Raw genomic sequence first — 23143 nt, 5'->3', positions numbered from 1 at the left:
AATAACCGCACCCTTCCTTTGGGAAATGGCTTGTTTCCGAACAATAAAATTAATTTTGGGGACAGAGCATTAATAAACTCATTGTGACTCATTTGTGTTTTACTTGTTAGAACTTTATATCAGTTTATATTATTAAGATAAGTAACCGAGTAAGGTATTCCTACTCATGTAAATGCAGAATTGCGCGCTCAAGTACTGTACAGGTATCTTCATTACATTACAACATTTTGGCCTTTTGCAGTTTCTCACAATTTTACACAACGCATATCGAGGCATTTTCCGAAGAACACCGGATGTTGTGCTCGCATATACCGCTCCCAATTTGATAACAGATCATGTGGCTGCGCACGACAGAGAATGTACAGTATAATAATTATTGTAACTGGATTTATTCTGAATTGGCTTTCATGCTCGCATATCATATTAGGAGTACCCGAACTATGAAAATTAATAAATTTTACGGTACTTATAAGAAGTATCGTGTTGCACAACAAGTCAACAACCGTAGCAATTCAAATTTATTATAAAACTCTTTCAACATAAATGACACAAATATATACATAAGCATTCCTAAATAAAGACGCTATATACATTTTAGAACGCTGGAATTACTACCCTAGCTATAGCTGGCACCGCAACTTATGGTTAGATCGAATATACAACACTTGTACAAGCCTTCTAATTGAATATAATTATACTTTCGACATTTTTAATTACAGTAAGCTGTCGAAAACTTTCATCTTTTTTTTTCTGTAACACAAATCTTTGGAAAATCGAGTAGATCGTAAAAAAACTGTAGCAAAGGCGAATTACATACGCTGGCACACACAGGCGTGTATTAACGTAGTTTCACCTGTTGCTTACACGGCCAGCAGCCCTGTTTGTGTCTGAAGATAAACGTAACTAACATTTGGATCGAGTTCATTTCAAAGTATTTATCACAAAGTTGTCAAACAAAACCAAAACAGTTCTTGTTTTGTCGCCTGCATGAGACCAGAGTTCAAGGATTTGATAAACATGGTAATGCAAGTTTGGTTTAGAACTTTCCGCTGCTTAGAAAGGCACGACAAACGGGAACTGGAAGCCGGAGGATGCTCGATCGTTCGATGCTTGCTAATTTGCAAATCCCGTGGTGCACTGTATAACAAGAACTAACAATAAGAGTCGTTCTGAAATTCTAAAACTTCTGCATTAGTAGTTGAATTAAATTAGTAGTTGAATAAAATTATTATTTATTAAAATTGTAGCTTCGCTTGTGTGCTGATAACGGAAAGGTAACAGTCAGCTTAGTGTTGTTGTATTGTAATTTGTTTTCTAACTTGTGCGGTTGTCACATTTACGCTTGTGGGGAAATCATAGGCAGTGATATCAACCGGCTCAAGAACAAGTGAGAGAAGTATCTCCATACATCTCTATATCATACAAAATCTCTAACTGTTTGATCATGAAGTATTGATTGAAATCGACACCTGTGACCTTTTCAACTAATGATGCTACGGTAGGCATTGCTATACTGGTAACAAGCTTGAATTTCGAGTTGCTAACAGTGACCACTACATAATTTTATTGACACAGTACTCGGAGCATACGCCATAATTTTGGCTTATTACAACATTATCCACGGCGAAGGAAGTATCCCAGCTGCCTTCGGCTCCTCCAGAATCAGTAGTCAGTGTTAAGGATTACATGTTTAACAGGTAGAACACTGGTTCGGGGACCACGGCAAATAATCTCACGTTTCAAAGTGATACTGTTATACGCCACTTCATAAATTTTATAAACTTCTGTGGCGCAAACGAACCCGGAAGTCTTGTGTAACTTGCGCGAATGTCTTGACACACTTATGTACAGGATAAGGTGGTTAAATCACATAATTATTGTGCAGTAAACGGTCGAATTAGCACCGCTGGTCTGTATGTTTTGTATAATTCTGAGTACTGGGACATAATACCATTACAACTGATACGTACGCAAAATATGCTGCATATGAAAACGACGAATTTTAAGTTTTTCTTACGTTGTAGCGTAGAAGTCAAAGCGAACGGACAAACAATCAGGCCAAGAACGCCGAATTACATGAGACGTGTGTCGCCCTATATCATACCATAGACAAGTATGTGGTATCACAAAATTGTAAAATTTTTAATAACTTAAACAGCAAGGCCAAACGTCTGCATCGAAAATTTTGGTGCACGGCCAGTTTAACATTTTCGCTAATGTGAGAGTTGTACCACCATGGATTACTTTAAATCTTACACCTTTTTAATATATGTCGCTGCATTATTAAACGCAGGTATGTACAATATTATAAATTTTGTTGTTCATTTCAATGAAATTTTGCCGTTTTTAAGGTTATCCACAATTTCTACAAACTTTTATGTTATTTAAGTACCACCATACCTTGTCGGAAATTGCATGATTTAATTTTTCTGCGTTTTTATCGTGACTCTGCTTTACCTGATCATAGGTTTTGCACCTTAATTCAATTTATGAAGAAATTACTAGTAATTCTAGTACGTAAATTTTTTATGTCAGTTCTGGAGCGCGATTAGAAATTTAATTAAGTTTAAGCCATGCTTGTTTTTATTTGCTGGGGTTTTTGCGAGCGCACTAGCGTGACATAAATTTGCCCGGCACTGACACTAAAACTGTTTGCGGTAATATAAACGGATCTCCTTATTTTTCTACGCCAAAAACGATTTGTTTCCAGATATTGCAACTTTAAGCTAAGCTTTACAGTTAGCAGTTGACTCCAACATATCTTTGTTTTGAAGAGGGACTATTAGCGCAGTACAATAACAATGGCGGTGCCTATGGGAATAATGATGCATCGGTAAACTATGGACAAAATGGTGGCAATTCTTACACTATGGGCGGAGGGTCAATAGGAGGTGGAAGCATCGGAGGCGGTTATGTTGGCGGTGGGAGCATCGCAATGCCTAATTTGATATACCCACCGACACCCATCGGCTACCAGCAGGAGCAAGGTCATAATTTTAATATACAGATGTCGTAGCAAACGACACAACCAAATTATTTTTGTTTTCTACATGCACAGTACGAACTACGACCATAAGTACTTAATTTTACATTTGTGATAGGATTTCAATTCATCATTTAATTCGCTTTTCATAACTTTCATAACGTACGTGCGATTTATTTTTACCGTGTATACCGCAGGAGTCTTTTCATAAAATTATTTTCCTGAAGGTTATGGCTATGGAAATCTATTTTTATTATCGGGATTGCTTGGTGGCTTTGACAAAGCCCAAGCCTTTATGTCCAAATTATACTCGGCGAATATGCCAAAAGATGCTGGCCGTCCAGATGATTATGGAGACAATAACGGTTATGGAGACAATAACGGCTATGGCAACAACGGGTACGGTACTAACGGTGGCTACGGTAATGATGGGAATGTATACGGGAACACTGCTTATGGACGCAATATGAACGCTGGTGGAGATCATGTCGAAGATCCCAGACAGATCATGGCCGGATTCCGTGGTCCCAGTATGAACGTTGGCTACAGGCAAGCGCCACCAGTTCCGGCAGCCCCTGATGCTCCTCAGAAGAGGCGGTGACCTTAAATAAACTCTTTCGTTTTCTGGACTTTTGTTGTTTGTTGATCCTAGAATTGGAGTTTTGACTCAAAGCACCAAAGAAAGTATTTTTTGTACGAGGACACTAGAATAAATTATTTCTGTGACCGAATTAAACAAAATTAAAAATAGCCGAATATGAATACGACTTATACAAGCTTAGGGGTTTGTGTCATTTGCCGTCAATAAATAAATATAAAAAAATGTGGGAAGTTACATATCTACCGGCCATACATAAACTGAAACACAACAATACATAATGGGTAATCACTGCACAAATGTGCCCACTTGGAACTGGATTTCCTTTTCGATGCGCCCGGCCCAGCATTATCCTGATGATTAGTCAGAAATCCGTTTATAACTCAATATTCAGACAACAAAACTGATATAGATTGATATATTGATATATATTGATATAGATCAGTATAGGCTTGCAGTCCGTATGAGGATACGGATTGACAATCTGCAGTCTAGTGACGTTATCTCTTTTTGTGTTTCTGGGTGTCATTTATGAAAACGTGAAAGTATGGGAATATGTGAAATGGGAAAATGTGACAGAAAGTTACATTTTTGATTTTTGAGGTGCATTACAGATTTTGGAAGCACTGGCACTAATACGCCAGAAACTCGCTTCAGTAATAGTGCCGTACAGGTATTAGCTTTTGTTGCTCGATATGTCACGCAGTTACGGTTGAGGAGCCAAGCACCGGCAAGATCAGACAGAAGTACCGGAAATGATGCCATTCTCAGTCCTGTGGTTCAACACCACTGATAAGTGATAATCACCACCGTATATGATTAATGCTACTTCAGTTCTTATCAAAAACGGAACCCGGTCATACAATCCACATTTTTTCCAGTCCCTTAATTGGCTATGGGCCCTTAATTTAACCTTTAATCCGACCTGCATTGCATTTGGCTGTAAGGTAACCGTCGAATTTGACTCAAAAAGACGTATTTTGTTCTTACAAAATTAACTTTAATAGGCATTCACTGTTTCTAAAGGTTTTGAATATTTATATTTTTTGTTTGGTGTTTGGGGTTTCGTTAGTCGAGATAGGTATCTTACATGACAGCCATGCCGGAGGCACAAACATTACTAATAAGTATGCTCAACCTTAGTTATTATCCCAAAGTAAACACAGAAAAAGTAATAACTACGCTCTGAAAACAGGTATTTTCGATTTTTATTTTATGTTCATGTACCGTTTAAAATATCAGCGACTGCATTTGATTGGTAATAACCCAGGAAAATAAGTTGTCTAGTAAATGTTTTATGTTTTGATTGTGTAATCCCCAGGGTTTCTGTCTATGTCCGAGAGCCAGATTCTCTATAAACGTGTTGTGTACCGACAGATGCAATATAAGCAAAAAAAATAGTCAAGCATTTGATTGCCTGTGCAGGTTGTACCGTATTAACAAGGGCTGCTTTCAATCCTTATGGTCACACACTGTAATATGTGTCAGTTCTGCATTTCTGCATAAGTAAAGTTTAATTTACTGGCGTCTGCAACACTTTCTCGTAAATAAATTTATTCAAACAATTCGAATTGTAGTACAGTGTAAATTATTAAAAATGTTGTTTTCTTTCGAAATTTTAGCCTGCCTTATTGTCAGTGTAATTGGTGCAGTTCAGAAACCTTTGCCATTATTTTACGGCGCGGAAGTACCTGATTACAATATTGCTGTTATCAACGATATGCTGGAATCCATACCCAAAGTACGTCGCCCGGGAGAGGGATACGCCCTGTATGACTGGGATAACACGTGCATGTTTGGTGATATTTCAGAAACCTCTGTTTACTATCAAGTTCAGGATCTCAACTTCCGCGTTGTGCCCGAAGAATTTGAAGAGGTTTATTCCTTAGGATATAAGGATGCCAACGGTGATAAATGCTTTCCTCAGGGCATCAATACTGTTGTGGGAAAGACGACCAAAGGACAGCCATTAGCATTGCAAACGTTATTACAAGAAGCATCCCGAAATTACGCTCGCCTATTCCATGCTTATATCGGACCCCATTTCCAATTAAAATCTACAACCAAACCACCACGTTTTGATAAGGTTAGTATTGGTGGTTACAGACCGTTACAGCCAGGCATGAGCTTAGTGGATATCCGCCAGACAAAAGAGTATAATGATTTTGCCGCCACTTTCGGCAAGCTGATCTTCACGCTGGAAGGTGAAGGTGGTGCTGATGAATTTTTACCGTGTGCCGTCAAGTTAGGCATGACCACACTTCCGCAGTTATTAGTCGGGATGACCGAAAGTGAAATCAAGAGTTTTATCCATGCCAGTATCCGGTACAACTTGAATGCGGCCATCAGCAAAGTGACCTTCACGTCCACTATTGGAATCCAGGGTGAACTACCGACGGGAGTTCGCATCTTCAACGGCCAGGAAGCATTAATGCGAACGTTTCAGGCGCGTAATGTTAGTGTCTACGTGATATCGGCATCACCGCAACAATTTGTCGATGTCGCAGCAGATTTTTTCTCGCTGACATACAGCGTTCCAAAGGACAATATCTTCGGTGTGCGATTTCGTCTGCAGAATGGCAAGTTCACCGGTCAGCTGGTTGGCGGTGATTATCCGGTGACATGGGGACCGGGAAAAGCGCAAGTGACAAAAAATATCGTCAGTCGCCGGCACAACGGGCGTGCACCGCTGTGGGTTAGCGGAGATTCCCAAGGTGATTGTGCATTCTTATCCCTGGTCGAGGATGGCATAGCGCATGTTAACAATCGATTAGCCGATTCGTCTAGCTGCATTCAGAAATTTTATGACAAATCATGCCAGTATTATAACAAAAAAGAGCCAAAGACCAACAATCGGTACCTGATGCAAGGTCAAGACAAAGAAATCGGATCGTGGATCAATTCCGGATACTCAACTAAGGACGGTGTCACGTATTCGTCGGGTACAAAGGTTACATGCAATGCTTACAAGGTTATATAATTCGCAAATAAACGAAATGTGTACAACATATACGAATTGTTTTGCAGGTACAAAGATACCAGATCGTGCACTTAATTTAATAATTTAAAACAGATAAATTTTACCGATGTGTAATTACGTTAAAAACATTGTACTCGTCTTCTGATTAGTCCTGTATAAACCCAAGCACGCTCGAGTTTAACATAATGCGCTGGAGAACAACATAAATAAAAAAATTTCAGTACGTATTCCTGTATTGTTTGTTAGCATAGTTCCACAAATACAAATCAGATTATAGTAAAAAGAAAATCAGGGCGTTTCGTAGACTGCCAGTATACATTTATGGAAATGCTGGCCTTGCCGTTCACAGACCGCCGGCACGCGACTTGTGGCGGCTTGCTGATGGATGGATTCAAACAAATATCTTCCGGCTCGACATCAGCGTTTTTAATAGTTGCATTATTTCCAGTCTTACTCACACTCAACAATACATCTGTACGTTTACTCATAGTACTGATGGGGGTACTTCCTTCTACATCGTGTATACTTCCGCTTTTGATTAAATTTTTTATATTTCTTTTAGTCTTTTGGTAGTGCTTTGTTCCCGAAAGACGCCGGTTTGTATTCTTGTTGAAGTTAATTTTTGCATTTTTCAGCCAGCGGAGATTTTCTGTCGTTCGCCCATTGCCACCGGCATGGTTTTCTTCCTAATTTTTTTTCTGCTTTTTTTGTGCTCCATGTTGATGTTAATCACAGGAGGCTGAAGGGCTTGTTCCCAACGGTCTTCAGTCCCGACAAATTTTTCTCGTATTTTTGTGCATTTTGATCATGCAGAACACGTACACATCAGCCATTAATTAAACATTAATTTAAAGACTTCTATCTGAATCGTTATTCCATGCATACAATATGATGGTAATTAAGTGCATTTGTACAATGCTGTGGCTTTTCGTAATTCTAAAACCGCTACAGGTGCAGCGCGCAGACCTTTAATTTTGCGTTCAGTTATTAATCTTGCATTTAAGTCATATACCAATTCATACGTATACCCACATGCTTGTACTCTGTACATTGTACGAAGGGCCACCCAAGCAGTTTCACCTCCGCATCTGCTGCTGTGTAATTGTTTTCGACAACTTTCGATCCGCCTGCTCATCCCGTTGCTCCCCACTGTTTCTATCTGATTATGTATTCAGAGCACAAAGAATTATCTTTATTGATTTTCCGTTACTTGTCGCCTCAGTGCATCCGAATTTTCGCCAATTTGCTACGATAAAAATTCATACAGTAAGTTAATTCTCATTAGGCAAACGGCAATCAAAGCCCGCGCCTCTGACCACACGCCTGTCGGCAAGAGTAATAATAAAAGCCCACTGACATACAGATGATGACGAGCGTTGGCGGCCCAATGGAGCAAGAACGGAAAAAAGGTTAAAAACGGAAAGAATTGACAGATATGGCAGCGGCCAGCATGTAGTCCTATTTCCGTTAGGAAAGATTGAATAGAGATGGTGGTTGAAAATGCTATCAAATGTTGCTTCCGCTTGTTCTACTTCATTGTCAGAAAGTTTTCTGCCGCTAGCGGCCGGAAGCGTCGCCGGGAATCTATAATAAACAGAGTGGAATCTGTGATTTATACAGCCGTTTCGCCATATTGTGCTTATTCTTGGTCGTATATAAAGAACTGTCTTGTATAACTGGAATTCGAAGTATGTAAAAGATAGTCCGTCCTGGACACGTATGTGAAACTGGAAGTCCTGTACCCTCATTGTCAGGTAAACCTAATTTACATAGACAGAATACAGATTATTATAGAATCTACGGCAAAATGTCCATTTTATATGATAAATATGTGTTTCCGTATTTTAAATGTAGGTATTGAATCGAATGATGTATTGTACGGTGCATGTGCTAGTGTTCGTGTATTCTGCGCATATGGTAAATTAAATCTATAAAAGCATTACTTTTGTAACTTGGCATCGCCGCTACAATCGTCGGCTTGGTTAAGCGCTTTGCATGGTTCCTAGTGTAATTTCCATAAGCGATTGTATAATTAACGCGTCACTGCCTGCCAAGATTTATCAACTTATGGTTAGTGATCCACCGTACTCGTACTCAAATACAAAGTAGCTGCAGATCGTACTTTCCGTTAAACAATCTTTTAACTTTTAGACACCCACAGTCTTGTATATGCATTAATTATAAATCTGCGTACTTGTTTTGCAAAACCTTCTGGTCCTAGACAGCACAAACACAAACAGAACAGCGACCGAAGTAAAAAAATAGAATTTTGAAATATTAATATGTAATACTAAATTCTTTCTGCTTGAAAGTTCTTTTTAAGTACATTATTATAAACATTTTATTTTACAACTATAAAATGTACGAGTAAATGCAAATTTTGTATGGGGTAGGCTTGCAACTGCTGATGTATTTTTGGTGCGAGATATATTTTTAGGTAATTTTTTGGTACCACTGAACGGAAAATATGAATTTTTACCAGAACGATTTGTTCTTACTACGCGCGCGTGAGTATGGAAGAACAAAATGCGAGACTATCTGTAATATGCTATGCAGATTCTCATCAAAGGGAAACGGTGTGGGTAACCTTATGTTTTTTAATGATATACAAGATTTGACCCGAATAGTACTTGTACCTTGCAATAATTATTGTAATATTGTACGTATTCCATATTGCTACGGTTTCATGCATGGGTTTCTACTGGCGGAAATAGGCCATTATAGTGGTAATACCGTACCTTGACAGGTTTCTAGTTGTACGGTTTTCGGTTTTAAATTAAAGAGGAGCATGCAGGGAGTGAGCAAGATGATTTATCACTGATTGTGGAAAGACACTTTATATTCAGTGGATCACTGCTCTCCGTAGAAATAATCAATAGCTGTTGTGACAATTGACGAATGATTTCGAAAATTGCAGGTTACTTTACAATGACGCAATATAAAATTTAAGGGCTTTAAGAGGGAACATTCGGACAACTGGTTGGAAGGCGCAGTATGAGCGAATGTATTGCATTCCGAATTTTGCTGCAACGCTATACAAATCTTGAGAAACATTTTCATGCTTGCCGCACTATGTGTCACTATGTGCAGGAGACCTTTTCAAACTTTACCGATTGCATGTATTGTACAAGCGTTCGTACTTCGTAGATCACACGCTTCGTTTGATAATAGCGTGCGTGCGATTTGTTTCCTCGTGCACGTAAATAAATCATCACATAAAGCGTTTGATTTATTTCCGTACTTATTTTGTACGTGCAAAGGTGAAGCACATCGCACCTACATAATATATCATTCCGGTATGGCTTACCATTAGGTGACGAGCAGTATGTACAATCCGATGCACTATTTTAGCAACAGATTTATAAATTTTTTTGTGCTTTTATTTGTTTAAGTCTGATCATTTGTGACATTTAGTTATGTCGAAATAAAGCAAATTAATAAATTTTATTGTGTCGGCGACCAGGACAATAATGTTTGCAGGTCCGGCGCACCAATCGTTGGCGATGGCGCACAGCGGAATATCCAGTCCTTCGCATTTGAAGGTCGAGCGACCTGGGCACATATCCCGCATCCGACGGTACAGTGTGCAAGTGATTCGGATGGTCAGACCATTGTTTGGACAAACCACCGGTAAATTAATATTTAGCCATAGCACAGCTTTTTTTAAATAACTTAATCCTTTGCTGTAAAAGCTGCTTTGTTTTCCTCTAATTGTGAAAAAGTTACCTCACAGGTTGAGGTACGGTCCGGTATGCCAGGACCCGCTGTACAGTATGCAGTTAGACCTGGACTTTTATATGCTTATAACTAATCTCTATGTGTATATGTGTCATACGCCTCTGGAAATATTTGAGTCTTCCGTAGTCGAACAGCGATCATTACACAATAATGGGACACAACTTAAATCTTTCGATTTACTAGTTAAAATTTTCGGCTTTTAATATTTTTGGTTTGATTGTAAACTTTCCTGTTTCTAAAGAATTTAATCACGCAATAGTTGAATTTTGTAAAAATATCAAAAGCAAATATTTTTTAGCATAAACAATATTTTTATTCAGTATTATTCAGTACTTTTAACTACACACGTATAAGAACTTGAAAACGACATGATGTGCATGCAGTACCTCTTTGTATGAGAAAAATAAGCCACTTTATGCGAAAAGTGAGCATTATTGGGGGATCGGTTGACAATACGTGAGATAAAAGCAGATTTAAAGGAAAATACACGCATGACCTTTTCGGTCACTATCTACTAACGAGCTTGCATTTGTGGTCCGAACGTGGCAATAAGACACCTTATAATACCAAAATCAGCCTTAGACATAAACACGCATCATATAGGCTGCGTTTTAGAGTACTTCCGGATGTGTTTTCCATACAATTTAGATTGATTATCCCAGGAGGTCTCCACTTACGGGATTGCTATCGACAGCGCCTTAACGGATATGTCTAAACACTTCCTGTGACCATTTCAAAGGCTCCGTTTATACTGTAGCGGCTTATATGTCTACCGCGTGAAACTGCCTGTTGTTGTTTGCGCTAGGCGCTAAGTATGCTATTCGCGGGCTAAATGCAGGATACACAAATGCCTGTTCTCATTCAGCATGAGAACCTATCCCTTAGATCTTATATGCTGATCCCATTTTAGTGTGAGTGCAGCTATGAGGCTTTCTTTGTAGCAAGAAAAAACATTTTGTCCTGAGCCCTGGGCTTAAATGCAGTTCACGGATTACGACAGTCCAGGTTTCCGGCTGCTAAACATCACTTTCTGATCAATGAGTGTGCAGGACAGATTTAATCTTTTTTCGCACAATATGTTTTACGGTTTCGTAATATATAAGATCCGGAATAGTTATACTGTTTGTGTCATTCTCTAATCCCGAAGTGGAAATTTTCCCATTATTCAACGATCACCATGACCATAATTCGTGATTTATTTGATTTTTGACCAACAATTAATCCGCGTGCATGTCTTATGTTTACCTGTGTATATGCTCTTGTCACTCATCGTGGGGCGCTTGAAAAATGAGCCAAGAATTTTTGGGGTGGGATTATCCTACCAGTTCGCCGGATAGTCACGAACCTCGCGGACACCGGCAATCGCGATTCAGCATTCCCTTTGGCTCGCGAAACAACAGTACAGATGGCGCCGTTAAACCACGATCCCTTAGCATCATCAGCCGACTGAAATGGCTTTTTCACGCACTTGGTGAGGTTGCCGGGTTGTTTGGTGTTACCCGGTTATGGCAGCCGTATGCATACCAAGCACATACTGCATATAGATATATCATATACCTCGTGTATATAATATTATTACAGTACTGGTAAATGTAGGGCTGCTCCAGAGAACGGCAGCAACGGCCAAGTCGTCTATATTCCTTGTGGTCTTCGTTTGGCTTCCTAAAGAAGCCAAACGTGGATTACGAGAAATTAAAATGACGTGCAGGGATGATGAAGAACTATTACGCAAACATTTTATTGCATAATTTCTTGCCTTAATGATCAATACTAGCTGACCAATGACCATGTAGCCACAAATTAACCATAACTGTATAACAACGTTTTTACATAATTTTTCTTGCAATTTTACTTCAAAATTATGTCTCTTACACTAATTTCAAGTAGGTTTTGATACGTACGAATTTCAACTTTGTGCGACATTGATCACCCGAACTGATCTTTTAAAAAATGTAAGAAAATTTTAGGCTGTAGCCTGTGGAATTACACTGCCCTGTACTGGTTGTGAATTGTGCCTGCGTAAGAAAGCCCGTGTATATCTCGAAGTATGAAGCCGAGGAAATCTGATTCCGCCCGCTAATTGATGTTTTCAGTTCCCTTGCATATTTACTCGTACAATAAGTTGTAGTTAAAATACCTCCCGTTGCAAACAAATTCAGTAATAGGGAAACTACGATCGTCAACCGTCACTGCAATATGTGCATCTTACTAACAATTCCGTACAGCATAGCGCCTCCATCAATCATCACGCGCAAAAAGTGCCAGTATTAGCAAGGAAAAATGACAGGATCGTGTCAGTTTTCTACACATGTCAATACGTGATGAAAGTTTAATTATTCGCAGCTGTGATCATTATTAAAGATTCAGTTATTTTTAATTAGGACTATTGCCACCGTCTCTGCATGTAGTTGACGCAAGTGATAGATTCATCAAATTCTTGCTCTTATTTTTGCAAGCAGTCGCGTGCGTTGTAATCAAAAGTGCGCTTGTATATGGATATTAATATAGATAGTAAAAACCGTTGCAGTGGGCTCGGTTATTCGATATAATTTTGGCGGATTTGTTTTTCTTTCGGTGAAAAATGGTTTTTGGTTCTAATTCAGATGGAGACTTGGAAGACTGGGAGCAGTGCCGCAATCTGTCCAGACCAGGAAGTCTGGATGCACTGTGTTTGACAACGCGGTTCACCCGGAAGGAAATCCAAGCGATCTACAATGGCTTCAAACAGGACTGCCCCAACGGCACCGTCAGCAAAGAAAGATTTAAGGAATTATATTCGCAGTTTTTCCCACTTGGAGGTAAATTGATAACTGATTTTCAAACGCAAACTGTAGATGTTAGTCGTGTTAAATCCACATGCATGTTGGTCTAATAATTATTAACGTTAAATTCACCGATTGTAAGGGATTTAATTGACCTTTATCAAAATTTTAATCGTACAGAGGGCAATATTCCTATCTGTATGCCTTAACGTACGCAACGTTTATCCCAGTCATGCATACAAAAGGAAAACAAATTACTTATGCTGCATGCATATCGTTAAATAGGAATATATGGCAGTTATTGCTAATGTTAATATTTAGAAATATTTTGACAGTTCTGTTTCTTGTCCGTTATTATTAGTGCTATTTTTTTGTCGGTAATTTAGAAACTAAATAAAACACTAGCAAATTGCTTTAAATTTTTCGTTAACCAGGAAAATGATTTATTTTAGAGCAAACATTTAACACAAATACATGTGCACGAGCAGTGGCGTTACATTGTCAGTTGATTATGTTATTACAGCTTTGATCCACAACAACAATTCAGCAATTTCTTATTCTTCCAGTCTAGTAACATAATAATCTTTTAAAAGTGAGGGCACTTTTTTAGTATAGCATTCATTTTCGTAACACAGTCAATGTTAATAACGGAGCGTTTGCCGGATTGTGTATAATCAAACGTCAGTCAGAATACCGTATATTATCGATTAGGTAAATGTTGCCTTTTAGCGCCATTATTAGGCTCTTTATTCACTGAATTGCTATCGACCTTAATCAAAACCAAGCAAGAGTAACTAGAAATCAATACCCGTACTTTTAAAAACGCAATAGCGTTGTGCTGGTTCCTTGTGCGTGAGGAAATCCAACTTCTAATAAAGAATGCAGCACTGTTTACACTTATACAGATGCGCGAACATATTCGGGGCATATCTACGATTCACTAGACAAAAATTCCGATGGAAATGTCACATTTGATCAATTTATTGTGACCATGTCTGTGATGTCCAGAGGCACAATAGATGAAAAAATCCGCTGGATATTTAATCTTTATGACCTTAATGGCGACGGGTCAATATCTCCCGAAGAAATGCATATCATCGTTTCCTCCATTTATGATATGCTTGGGAAAAGGACATATCCTCCTGCTGATGAGGAATACATCCAAGAACATGCCGATCGTATCTTCCGGGTAAATGCTTGATACGCTAACGAGCAAATTAATTTTAAACTTTATTGATTACTGCCATTATGAAGACCGGTGAGCACCAGTAATAACTCTAATTAAATTCTTCTCGGCTTCCCTGAGAGAACGGAAGTTTTTCAAAATTCCGCAAAACGAAAAAAGGCATAAAACAATATTTAAACATCCAAAAACTATGATCATTGCCGAAGAGAAGGGGAAATGTTTAGGATTCAGTGCACGCTCCGTGGCGTTTGTTGTCCACAGGTCAGCAAAAGCCGACAGCTCCAGTCCGACGGTAGTTAGTGCGGTGAAGAAACTTCCCGACAAGATATACATATAAATTCTGGAAAGTGACTGGGCTTCTTTCGCTTGACGAGCAATCTTCCGGACAGTATCAATTTGCCGGCACAGCCATCCAAAATATATTCCCGCGATACCAGCTGTTAGGAGAGAGAGTATTGTCAGGTAGCCAAATATATGACCCGATAACGGATTTGGAATATCATTGTAATCGTGTGATTGCTCTGACATCGCTGGATCCTCCTCAAAGTCTTTAAATTCTGCAGTTTCGAAGACAATCTTACAATTCTTTTAAAATTCACCCGATACTTTTCGTTATGCTAGCAGCACAACGATAAACACAAATTTCTCTGCTTACCTAACAATATTACTGCGGAAATCAGCTCAACAATAGACATGGTAAACTGTAGTCCACCGATAACCATGAAAACTCGGTGAACGGTCGTATAATGCAATATCAATTCGCTTTTCTCGTCCAAATCTCCCAAAGTTACGATAAGTTCCTGTGACATGCTGGACGCATATGTTGCTGGATCCAGAAAGACAAAATACTCAAACTACCAGTACCGTAAAATTCCTTACAACTGTATGTGACCTAACGAAACAATTTAAATTTGCATTGTGGTGCAACATAATCCATACATGCTAAAATGGGGATTTTCTTGCAGATCTCCTACATTTTTAACGTTTTACAAGGTTGATTATCGCTGTTTTGCTTTTCCCATGCAGTTTGCATTGGAATGTGATCGTAATCACAAAATTAATGTAGATACAAATCGTTAAATTGACGTGATTTTATTGCAATTGCTGTTGCGCACTCATAATTTGGACTTCAGTACCGGCTGCACCAATAGTTTGTCCGACACGCCTAGCTACAGTATATACTCGTATTTTGCAGTATGCTTGCGTTAAGTAAATAAAGGGTTAACACGTAATAAAATTGTAAAATTAATACAAAGTAACCTTGTACAGCCCTGCCAAGCCAAGTTCGGACAGTTGCATAAAATAAATTCAAAAAACATTTTTTACGTCACTATGTTTTTCTTTTAGCACTTTTCTAGTGCAACTTTTTATTGCGGATCTAACGATTCCAAAACTAAAACCTTCTGACATGTCACTGAGCAGATAGGCGGTGATTAAGTGGGCGGGGCAGCGGTCCTTTTTAGGGTGATTATAAGTGCCCCTCTGGAAACTCCACGAAGCTGAATTTTTAAGAGAACGTTTTTGGAAACTGTTCAACTATCCGAAGGGTGTTCGTTGCGGTTCAACAACTCAGCCCTGCGCGATCGATCCTCGACGTGACCTCAAAACAAAGTTCGTCTCCCATAGACTTGTATGTTATAACACACCTGCCGTAGAACGCGGTTGCATAGCACATAGATGTGGAAGATTTGAAGTTGACTGTTTTGATGGGTGAAACATAGATCAAGTTACATGATTTTGGTGAATGGACAGATATCTACCATACAGGCGGGGAGATGCAAGTGCCGGACAAATAGTAGAAAGATCCGACAAAGCGGTGACCAAAAAACGTTATGATAGATATTAAAACTCGTCAGTACGGAACGTATCGGGTTTTTTGTGGGAACGGAAATCCTAAAGTATACGCACAGTCATCTGTAAACAAGATTTATCAAGAATGGACACCTCCCACGGTTGTACGGCGACCGGCCGAAAGGGGTCACTCTAATTTTCGATTGTGCCCATAGAAAGGCTGCAAAGGTCACGCCGTCTTGGTAGTAATCGGGCTGTGTTAGATACCATCCGCAAGAGAAATGGTTGGCAAACACCATAGTATTAACTAGCCAGGACTTGAGAAGCTTTGGAATTTCAAAACGAATTATGAATTGGGAGGTGCATCCCACAACAGACGTGTCGAGTCGCATTTCGAAGCTGGTCGGTTATGGTTTCGATCTTGCTGTAATTCGAGAAAAGCTTTCAGCGTAAAAATCCTAAGTGCAAAAGTTGCGGAACACATACGCTGACCGTACAAAAATGCAATACGGTTTTAATTCTTGACTGGTGACTTATGATAATTTTTTGGGAAAAGTGTCCGAACTTGGCTTGGCAGGGCTGTATTTATATATGAAACAAAGGATATGACGAACTATGACCGCAATCATGCTCAAGCACGTTATTTGCTTTTCACATATACGCGTACCTAAATTCTAATCAGTAAAGACTGAATTCGCTTTTCATTCAAAGTTTCTCATTATGTTTGAACTTTCAGAAAATGGATTTAAATGGAGATGGAGTTATAACATTTCAAGAGTTCCAGGAAGTGTGCCGAAACGTAAGCCACAATAACTAACATTGTTCAGTACGAGTAGCGATTGTTCATCGGTTTTCACAATATTTTTTGTACAGGATCGGGAGATAGCCAAAGCGATGGATCTTTTCGACACAGTTTTATGATACGGTGGATGGCACACAGCCGGTGTCACTGTCCATCTCTTCCAGCGGACTGTCAAAATTTACAGAACGGATGTGATAATACTGAACTACTCGTAATGGCTGCTATGAAGACAAAATTTCGCTGTGTACAAGTATTTTATTAATACTGATAATCCTGCCCGTATATTGATAATACAGTTAAAACCGTAATTCTTTGTTACTGTTACCATTTTGTAATTTTCTATGCTGTTAGCCAACAGCAAGTGACGGTAAAATACGGGGAACCGCGTTTGTGCCGCAAATGCATAACAAAAAAAACTGAGCAAAAGCCAGCGCACTTTGAAATAGCAACGTACGGTTTCTGAATTCTAATACATGCATTAAAGTCGAAAATAACACGAACATCAACATGACTTACATGAGTATGAACGAACGAACTATATCGTTCTTTACTATGCCGCACGTAAATTTATAAAAGGTCCAACTGTTGTTTAGACAAAACACTAAAAGCAATTAACTCGCAAAATTATCCTCTAGAATTTGAAACAGATCCGTGAAAAGAGTTCCACTAAGTTTCAATAAGTAACGGAAGCAACTATAGGTTCCGGAAAATATCGTTTATACTTATTAACGAAGGCTGGCACATCAAACTTCCTTTGGCAGCCCGCATAGTTCATGTATCGTATCTTCCCGAAGATTTCGCGCTCTTTCCAACCCATATCGTGGACCCCACAAATCGACCACATACAGCCGACATAGCCGTTGCAATCCCTTCCATCTAGATTGTACTTATCGTTGAGACAAATTGCTATCCTCAACGCTTCCGCCGGATCTGCTGTCCACTCCAAGATCTTCTTAGCCCAGTACATGCGCAGAAAACCATGCAGTTTCCCATCGCGATTCATCTGCACTTGTGCGGCATTCCAAAGGTCATCGTGGGTTCGAGCTTCTTCCAACTGCTGCTGGCTGTACACGATGGGTCGTGGATCAATGGCATGCTTCTCCAGGGACAGCTTCGCCCATTGTTTGGCACCGTTCAAATTGTCGTAATTTTTATTATAAAAGCAAAAATTGTCGGACAACTCTCGCCTGATGATCGCTTCTTCAAAGAAAACTTCGAAGCCTGGTTTCAAACGGGCCTAACAAAAAAGAAGCGGAGTACAGTAAGGGTAGCAGCTAGACCAAAATCCAAAGAATTCAAAATCCCATACCGTTTTGCAAATACGTCATAATCGCATTTTTTAAAGAAATAAGGTTCGATACCTTGTCTCGAATATAACGTTCACCTTCAAGTATAGCTCGAGCGACAGCTACTTGTCCAAAATGAAACCACGGTGACATATCGCTCAACGCTGCCACATTGGGATCATTTCTCTGCGCATAATTCTTCAACCGTTGCGTCAAGAATCCAAATAACATAATTAACCCATTCTCCGTGCCCGGTTTGGCCCACTGCACACTATCCACCGTCCGATCGACTTCTAAACTGGCTTCAGCCGCTTGCCAGTCGACCACAGGGATTTCCAGTTTTACTTTAAACGGATGCTTGACAACGGGCGGAAAGGGTGTATGGAATTGTTCCATCCGTTTGTGCAGTTTTCCCCGAATCGTTCGGGCAGCAGCTTCTTCCTTATCGGAGGCCACCCAGCAGGGAACGATATTGTGAGCGTCCACTTGGACGAAGGATGCTGCGCCGATGCGCTGCTTGACATCTTCCACCCAGCCCAAAGGCCCGCGCAGAGGATTAAAATCACAGACGAAAAAGGGAATGTTGCGCTCCCTCAAGAAAGTGGGAAGGACGTCCTTGGCATATCCAATCAGCAGATGAAATCCAATGTCCAATGCAGAGCACTCCTGTTGTACTTCTTGCAATCCCCCCAACAGGAATTTGTAAGCGCGGATCGTGGCGTCCGCGAATTTCGGAGTAAGGCAGAATACAATGTGAAGCGGTACTTGTTCCTGGAGGGCGATGCGCTGGGCGTATATCAACGCCCAATTGTCTGCCGAAATTCAGCATATGTTTATGAAAAAATTAGGCAACTCATCATTTATGCATACGGTTAAATCTTAAAGCTATGTAAAATTAAAACTAATAAAATCAACTGAAGTAATTAAGCATACAAACAGATCACAGAATTCAATCCAGATAAAAAATAAAGTTTCCCAGAATCTACTCGAAGCAACATAAACGGAATGGTGTCTAATGTTTTGACTTCCCAACATTATTTTTTAAAGCAAAAAGCAACAAAGTTCAGAAAAATTCAGTTACTTGGGCCGTAAATATAAAACCCGTAAATTTTAACAGCATTTACGAAAAGTCCGCAACTCGCACTTTGTCACACTATTTACACACCTGCGTTGCATACCTTGAACTCTGCAATCACGGGACATCCAGTAGGCCACCGCGTGGCCAGCCTGTCGACTGGGAAGCGTCACAGCGGCCGAAATACTACGGACGCGATCCTCTTGGAAAGGGAAGATCTGCGCAGAACCCCAGTCGACGCGAGACTGCCGGATTTCTTCCAGGAACTGGCGCTGTTCCGCAGAACGCTCGCCGGCGCCTTGCGGAGCTGGATTCAGCGACGGAGCATGTGCACCGGAAGCAACAGGTGGCACGGATGCTATAGTACCAGAGGATTGGCTAGAACCTAAAGGGAGAGCACCAAGCCATGAACTTGACGTTAAAATTCTCCCTAAATAATTTACAACACAAGCGATTAATGGTCATTCCGAATAGACTGGCAATATTCACATTCGCCATTTAATAATCGTATTTTTCGTTTGACCACGAGATATCGCAAGCCAGCTCACCTGGAATTGCGGTTCGCGGTCGTTTGGATCGTGGTGGCATGTTCAGCAACTTTCTGTGGGTATAAGAACTATAAGAACAACAAAAAAGTACCCCGAATTTCACCAGGTTTCGAACTTTCGCCGAGGTCCACACAGCTGAATCCCTGCAATTCTACAAAGAATTATGCAAAAGAACGATCATTTGACACTTGAAGCACTTTTATGTGACACACTCACACCCACAAGTCTTGATTAGAGAATGAGAATCACAATTATTACCGCTTATTACTTAACTGTTTGCGAAAACAGGCTTCGGTGCGCTAATCTACCGAACAAGTCGCACAAACCCATTTTTTAAGCTACGGCACACTACCAGTTTAGTAGTGGTCGAGCTCGAAAAAAGTTTATGGTACAGTAAGTACCTTCAATCGTTGAGCTTTTCAAAATGTTCTGTTCTGCAAAATGTCACCGTAGTATCAACCATACTTAATGATGATACTTTACGTACACTACTATAATTTATTATAGAGTTGTCACTTTGAAAGTATCGACAAAAGGAAGACACTACTACCAGGGCGGAAGTTCTAAAAAAGGCTTTAAAAGGGACTGCTCTGGAATTGATGTGCTTCAGGCCATTTCTTTTTTCATTCATCCTTTTCCTCATCGAGCCCTTTGATTCTTTTTTCCAGATCAGTTTACAGAATAGCTAATCCAACAAAAACTATTTGTGTTTCACTTTTGTGTTACTTCAAATGTTCAGGGACGAATTAACGAATACAAGTACGAGTACTCGTACTGCTGGTGACTTGCATTGGTATCTGTAATTGTACTCGTATAATACATTTTGACCGATGACCGTTGGATGGCATTGCATAAGCCATAAGGCCATATACGGGGTAGAAGCGCTTTTATTAGTGACAAAGTTGAGCCACAGCCCAATAATAATAATTACTGTGGTTGAGCAATAGTTTTTGTATCTAAAAATCTACAGTTAATTTTTGCTTTCATCTGCATGTTCAAAGACGCACAGAACGAAATAATCTACAAACTGAGTACAAAGTTCAAAGAAATGTTCGTGTTGACAGTGATTAACGATCATTGACGATTGACAATAAACTCGTAATCCAGATCGTTTTGCAGAGAAATTTTGTACAAATTAACTACTCGAGTATAGGGCAGATTCAATAATTACCCAGTTGTGAGAACTAAATTTAAGGCGCTCTGATAATTTAAAGCGTTCTTCGGTGTGATTTTAAATTATTTATTGCTAACAACAGGTTTGCTATTCTAGCAGCAAATTTCTACAGGTCTGCATATATGTACATGTTGATGTGGCTGCACACGATAAATAGCCAAAAGATGCGCGTATAGGTCACGCACTTTGCTTGTTAATTTAACACTGCTTGTAATAACTACAAAGTAATACTTAACTGGGTGATTGATAATTTACAACAGAACTGCTGGAGCGTCGCTAGTTTCGATATGGTCGGTGTTTTTTAAGTGTCCAGACGGCGACAGCAATATTATTGGTTCCGACATCGTCGTTTTTTTACGGTCTGCGATTATTTGATTAGAAAAGGTCTTGGACTGACAGCGGAGACACCGCGCACATAAATGTGTCGTCAAGATTTGCATCATTTAGTTTTAGAAGCCCATATAAAAGTATCTACAATCTACCTATGGTTTCCTGTAGACCTAGCTAATTGCAGTTATCTCGAAAACGGGTTTAATGTTTCTCTGATGTTCCTGAACTACGATAATACATGACCGATCCTTCCGGTGTATGTCTTGGGAGGTACTGATCTAATCCGAATAAGGCAAAGGCGTCATTAATATTCGAGTGCCAAGGCTGCATCACTGCACAACATTTCAAAATTCACCTTTTATATAGGAAAAACCTAAAGGTCAATTCTTAACTTCGGGTACCTCAGTTTTACTTAAATTTTGTATGGAAGGCCAAAACCCACGCTAGCACGAAGAGTGATAGCACGAAATTACGAACTTTATAATGACACTATGCAAACTCCAAACTAGGCAACAGGCAGTAACATGGACAATGATGTCGACATCGGGCGGCACAAAGGTGTCACAATTTTAGTAATATCATAAACTTGTTAAATTGCATAATGTATAACATTAAAAGGTATAACATAATATATAATAATAAAAAATATGGCACTAACTTGTAAGTTGCGCGTACTGTACATATTATAATTTACGTAAGGCAATATTACACGTATTCTAATTTACGTAAGGCAGTATTACATTTACTAAATAACCTCTGGATATAAAATCATTTTTTGGTATGCGTATGCGTATTACACGTACATCATCGTACAATATCGTAAATTCATTTGAGTTGTTAGTGCAATCACCGTATTAAACGCACATTGTCCACTGCACACAAATCAAATCCAGCTGTATTGACATTTAACTCAAGACAAACAATCGGACTGCAAAGTCCAAATGGTTTATACATTGTGGGTGGTATTGAACCAACAGAATTTACCCCACAGTACTAATAAAATTAATAACTGTATCTAATAAATGCCATGCTTTCAAATTTTGGTCTTATTTCGCACAGATCGCATTTAAAATAAGCCTGACAGACCCAATATTAACGCTTTGCTGTGTACTCAGGCCATAAAAAATATTCTACACAATGTTCCATGGTATTTTAAACATTGTTCGAATCATCTCTTTCCTAGACTTCATACTTGTTTATACAGTCGCTCCTCACTAATTTTACATATTCCTTTCTCGCTCGTATCTCTCTCTTCGAAGACCAGCCATGGCAGATTATGCTTTATAGGTATACTGTAGCTTACGTTAATATTGCGTACACAGTACAGTCATGCCATGGTACAGTGAGTACACGGTCTATTTGGATTAGCGTAAAATTAGTGGACACAAACATTATAAGGAAAGGTTACGGATTTTTTCTTCGAGTACGTTCAAATTTCAAAACGTTATGGGCACGGCAACACCTTATTAGACGCATCTGTTTTCTGCACTTGGACTTTTGTTAGTAGCCGCTGGGCAGTGATTGATCTTAAATTGTGATACCAATAAATGAAAGTGGTTGAAAATAACGCTTCATACAATAATGTAAAGTAATCATTTGCGCAGTTGCGTTTGCGGAACGGGCAGTACGTTTGGGGAACTTATATTGATTTCATAGCAATGACTGTCTACGTACGATACTCATAGCAGTACTGCATACTTTATATAAAATTTTCTGAACGCTTTGTTAGCCATGTCGCTATTGCACGATCCGCACAATTGATCATCATAAATAGCGAAAAAAGAATAATAATACCATACTTTCATGTTTCTGCACTAAGCACATCACACATGTGAAACCAGTTATAGCGCATGAAATATTTGTCACTATTTGTAGCGCACCGGCCTTCCC

At 39.4% G+C, this 23143-nt stretch overlaps 4 protein-coding genes across 8 annotated transcripts; 2 read left to right on the top strand and 2 right to left on the bottom strand.

The window, feature by feature from the left end:
- Nucleotides 1–2146: 2146 nt before the first annotated feature.
- Nucleotides 2147–3766, top strand: LOC129584580 (eggshell protein 1-like). The gene is made up of 3 exons (XM_055476800.1): nucleotides 2147–2293; nucleotides 2775–2987; nucleotides 3211–3766. The coding sequence occupies exons 1-3, from the start codon at nucleotides 2236–2238 to the stop codon at nucleotides 3582–3584; spliced, it is 645 nt and encodes a 214-aa protein (XP_055332775.1). The 5' UTR covers nucleotides 2147–2235; the 3' UTR covers nucleotides 3585–3766.
- A 4445-nt stretch (nucleotides 3767–8211) lies between these two features.
- Nucleotides 8212–17301, top strand: LOC129584816 (Kv channel-interacting protein 2-like). 4 transcript variants are annotated; one of them, XM_055477145.1, is made up of 6 exons: nucleotides 8212–8315; nucleotides 10042–10191; nucleotides 12903–13097; nucleotides 13967–14250; nucleotides 16775–16837; nucleotides 16912–17301. In XM_055477145.1, exons 2-6 carry the CDS (start codon nucleotides 10065–10067, stop codon nucleotides 16957–16959), a joined length of 717 nt encoding a protein of 238 aa, XP_055333120.1. In that variant the 5' UTR covers nucleotides 8212–8315; nucleotides 10042–10064; the 3' UTR covers nucleotides 16960–17301. The 4 variants fall into 4 exon arrangements, with proteins under 4 accessions (XP_055333120.1, XP_055333119.1, XP_055333118.1 ...); XM_055477144.1 differs by lacking the exon at nucleotides 8212–8315 and having other exon boundaries at nucleotides 9908–10191; XM_055477143.1 differs by lacking the exons at nucleotides 8212–8315; nucleotides 10042–10191 and adding an exon at nucleotides 11199–11770.
- LOC129584818 (uncharacterized) lies at nucleotides 13801–15262 on the bottom strand. The gene is made up of 2 exons (XM_055477147.1): nucleotides 14903–15262; nucleotides 13801–14804 (listed from the first exon to the last, which is right to left on the bottom strand). Exons 1-2 carry the CDS (start codon nucleotides 15054–15056, stop codon nucleotides 14308–14310), a joined length of 651 nt encoding a protein of 216 aa, XP_055333122.1. The 5' UTR covers nucleotides 15057–15262; the 3' UTR covers nucleotides 13801–14307.
- On the bottom strand, nucleotides 17167–20143 carry LOC129584815 (deoxyribodipyrimidine photo-lyase-like). Of its 2 annotated transcripts, XM_055477141.1 has the most exons (5): nucleotides 20023–20143; nucleotides 19750–19900; nucleotides 19305–19586; nucleotides 18202–18938; nucleotides 17167–18077 (listed from the first exon to the last, which is right to left on the bottom strand). In XM_055477141.1, exons 1-5 carry the CDS (start codon nucleotides 20077–20079, stop codon nucleotides 17514–17516), a joined length of 1791 nt encoding a protein of 596 aa, XP_055333116.1. In that variant the 5' UTR covers nucleotides 20080–20143; the 3' UTR covers nucleotides 17167–17513. The 2 variants fall into 2 exon arrangements, with proteins under 2 accessions (XP_055333116.1, XP_055333117.1); XM_055477142.1 differs by lacking the exon at nucleotides 20023–20143 and having other exon boundaries at nucleotides 19750–20015.
- Nucleotides 20144–23143: the final 3000 nt, after the last annotated feature.

The sequence above is a fragment of the Paramacrobiotus metropolitanus genome, unplaced genomic scaffold, assembly GCF_019649055.1.
Source record: "Paramacrobiotus metropolitanus isolate TYO unplaced genomic scaffold, Prichtersi_v1.0 Parri_scaffold0000014, whole genome shotgun sequence".
Taxonomy (NCBI): Eukaryota; Metazoa; Tardigrada; class Eutardigrada; order Parachela; family Macrobiotidae; genus Paramacrobiotus; species Paramacrobiotus metropolitanus.
The sequence above is the reverse complement of the archived record's forward strand: the minus strand, read 5'-3'. Positions and strand labels throughout refer to the sequence as shown.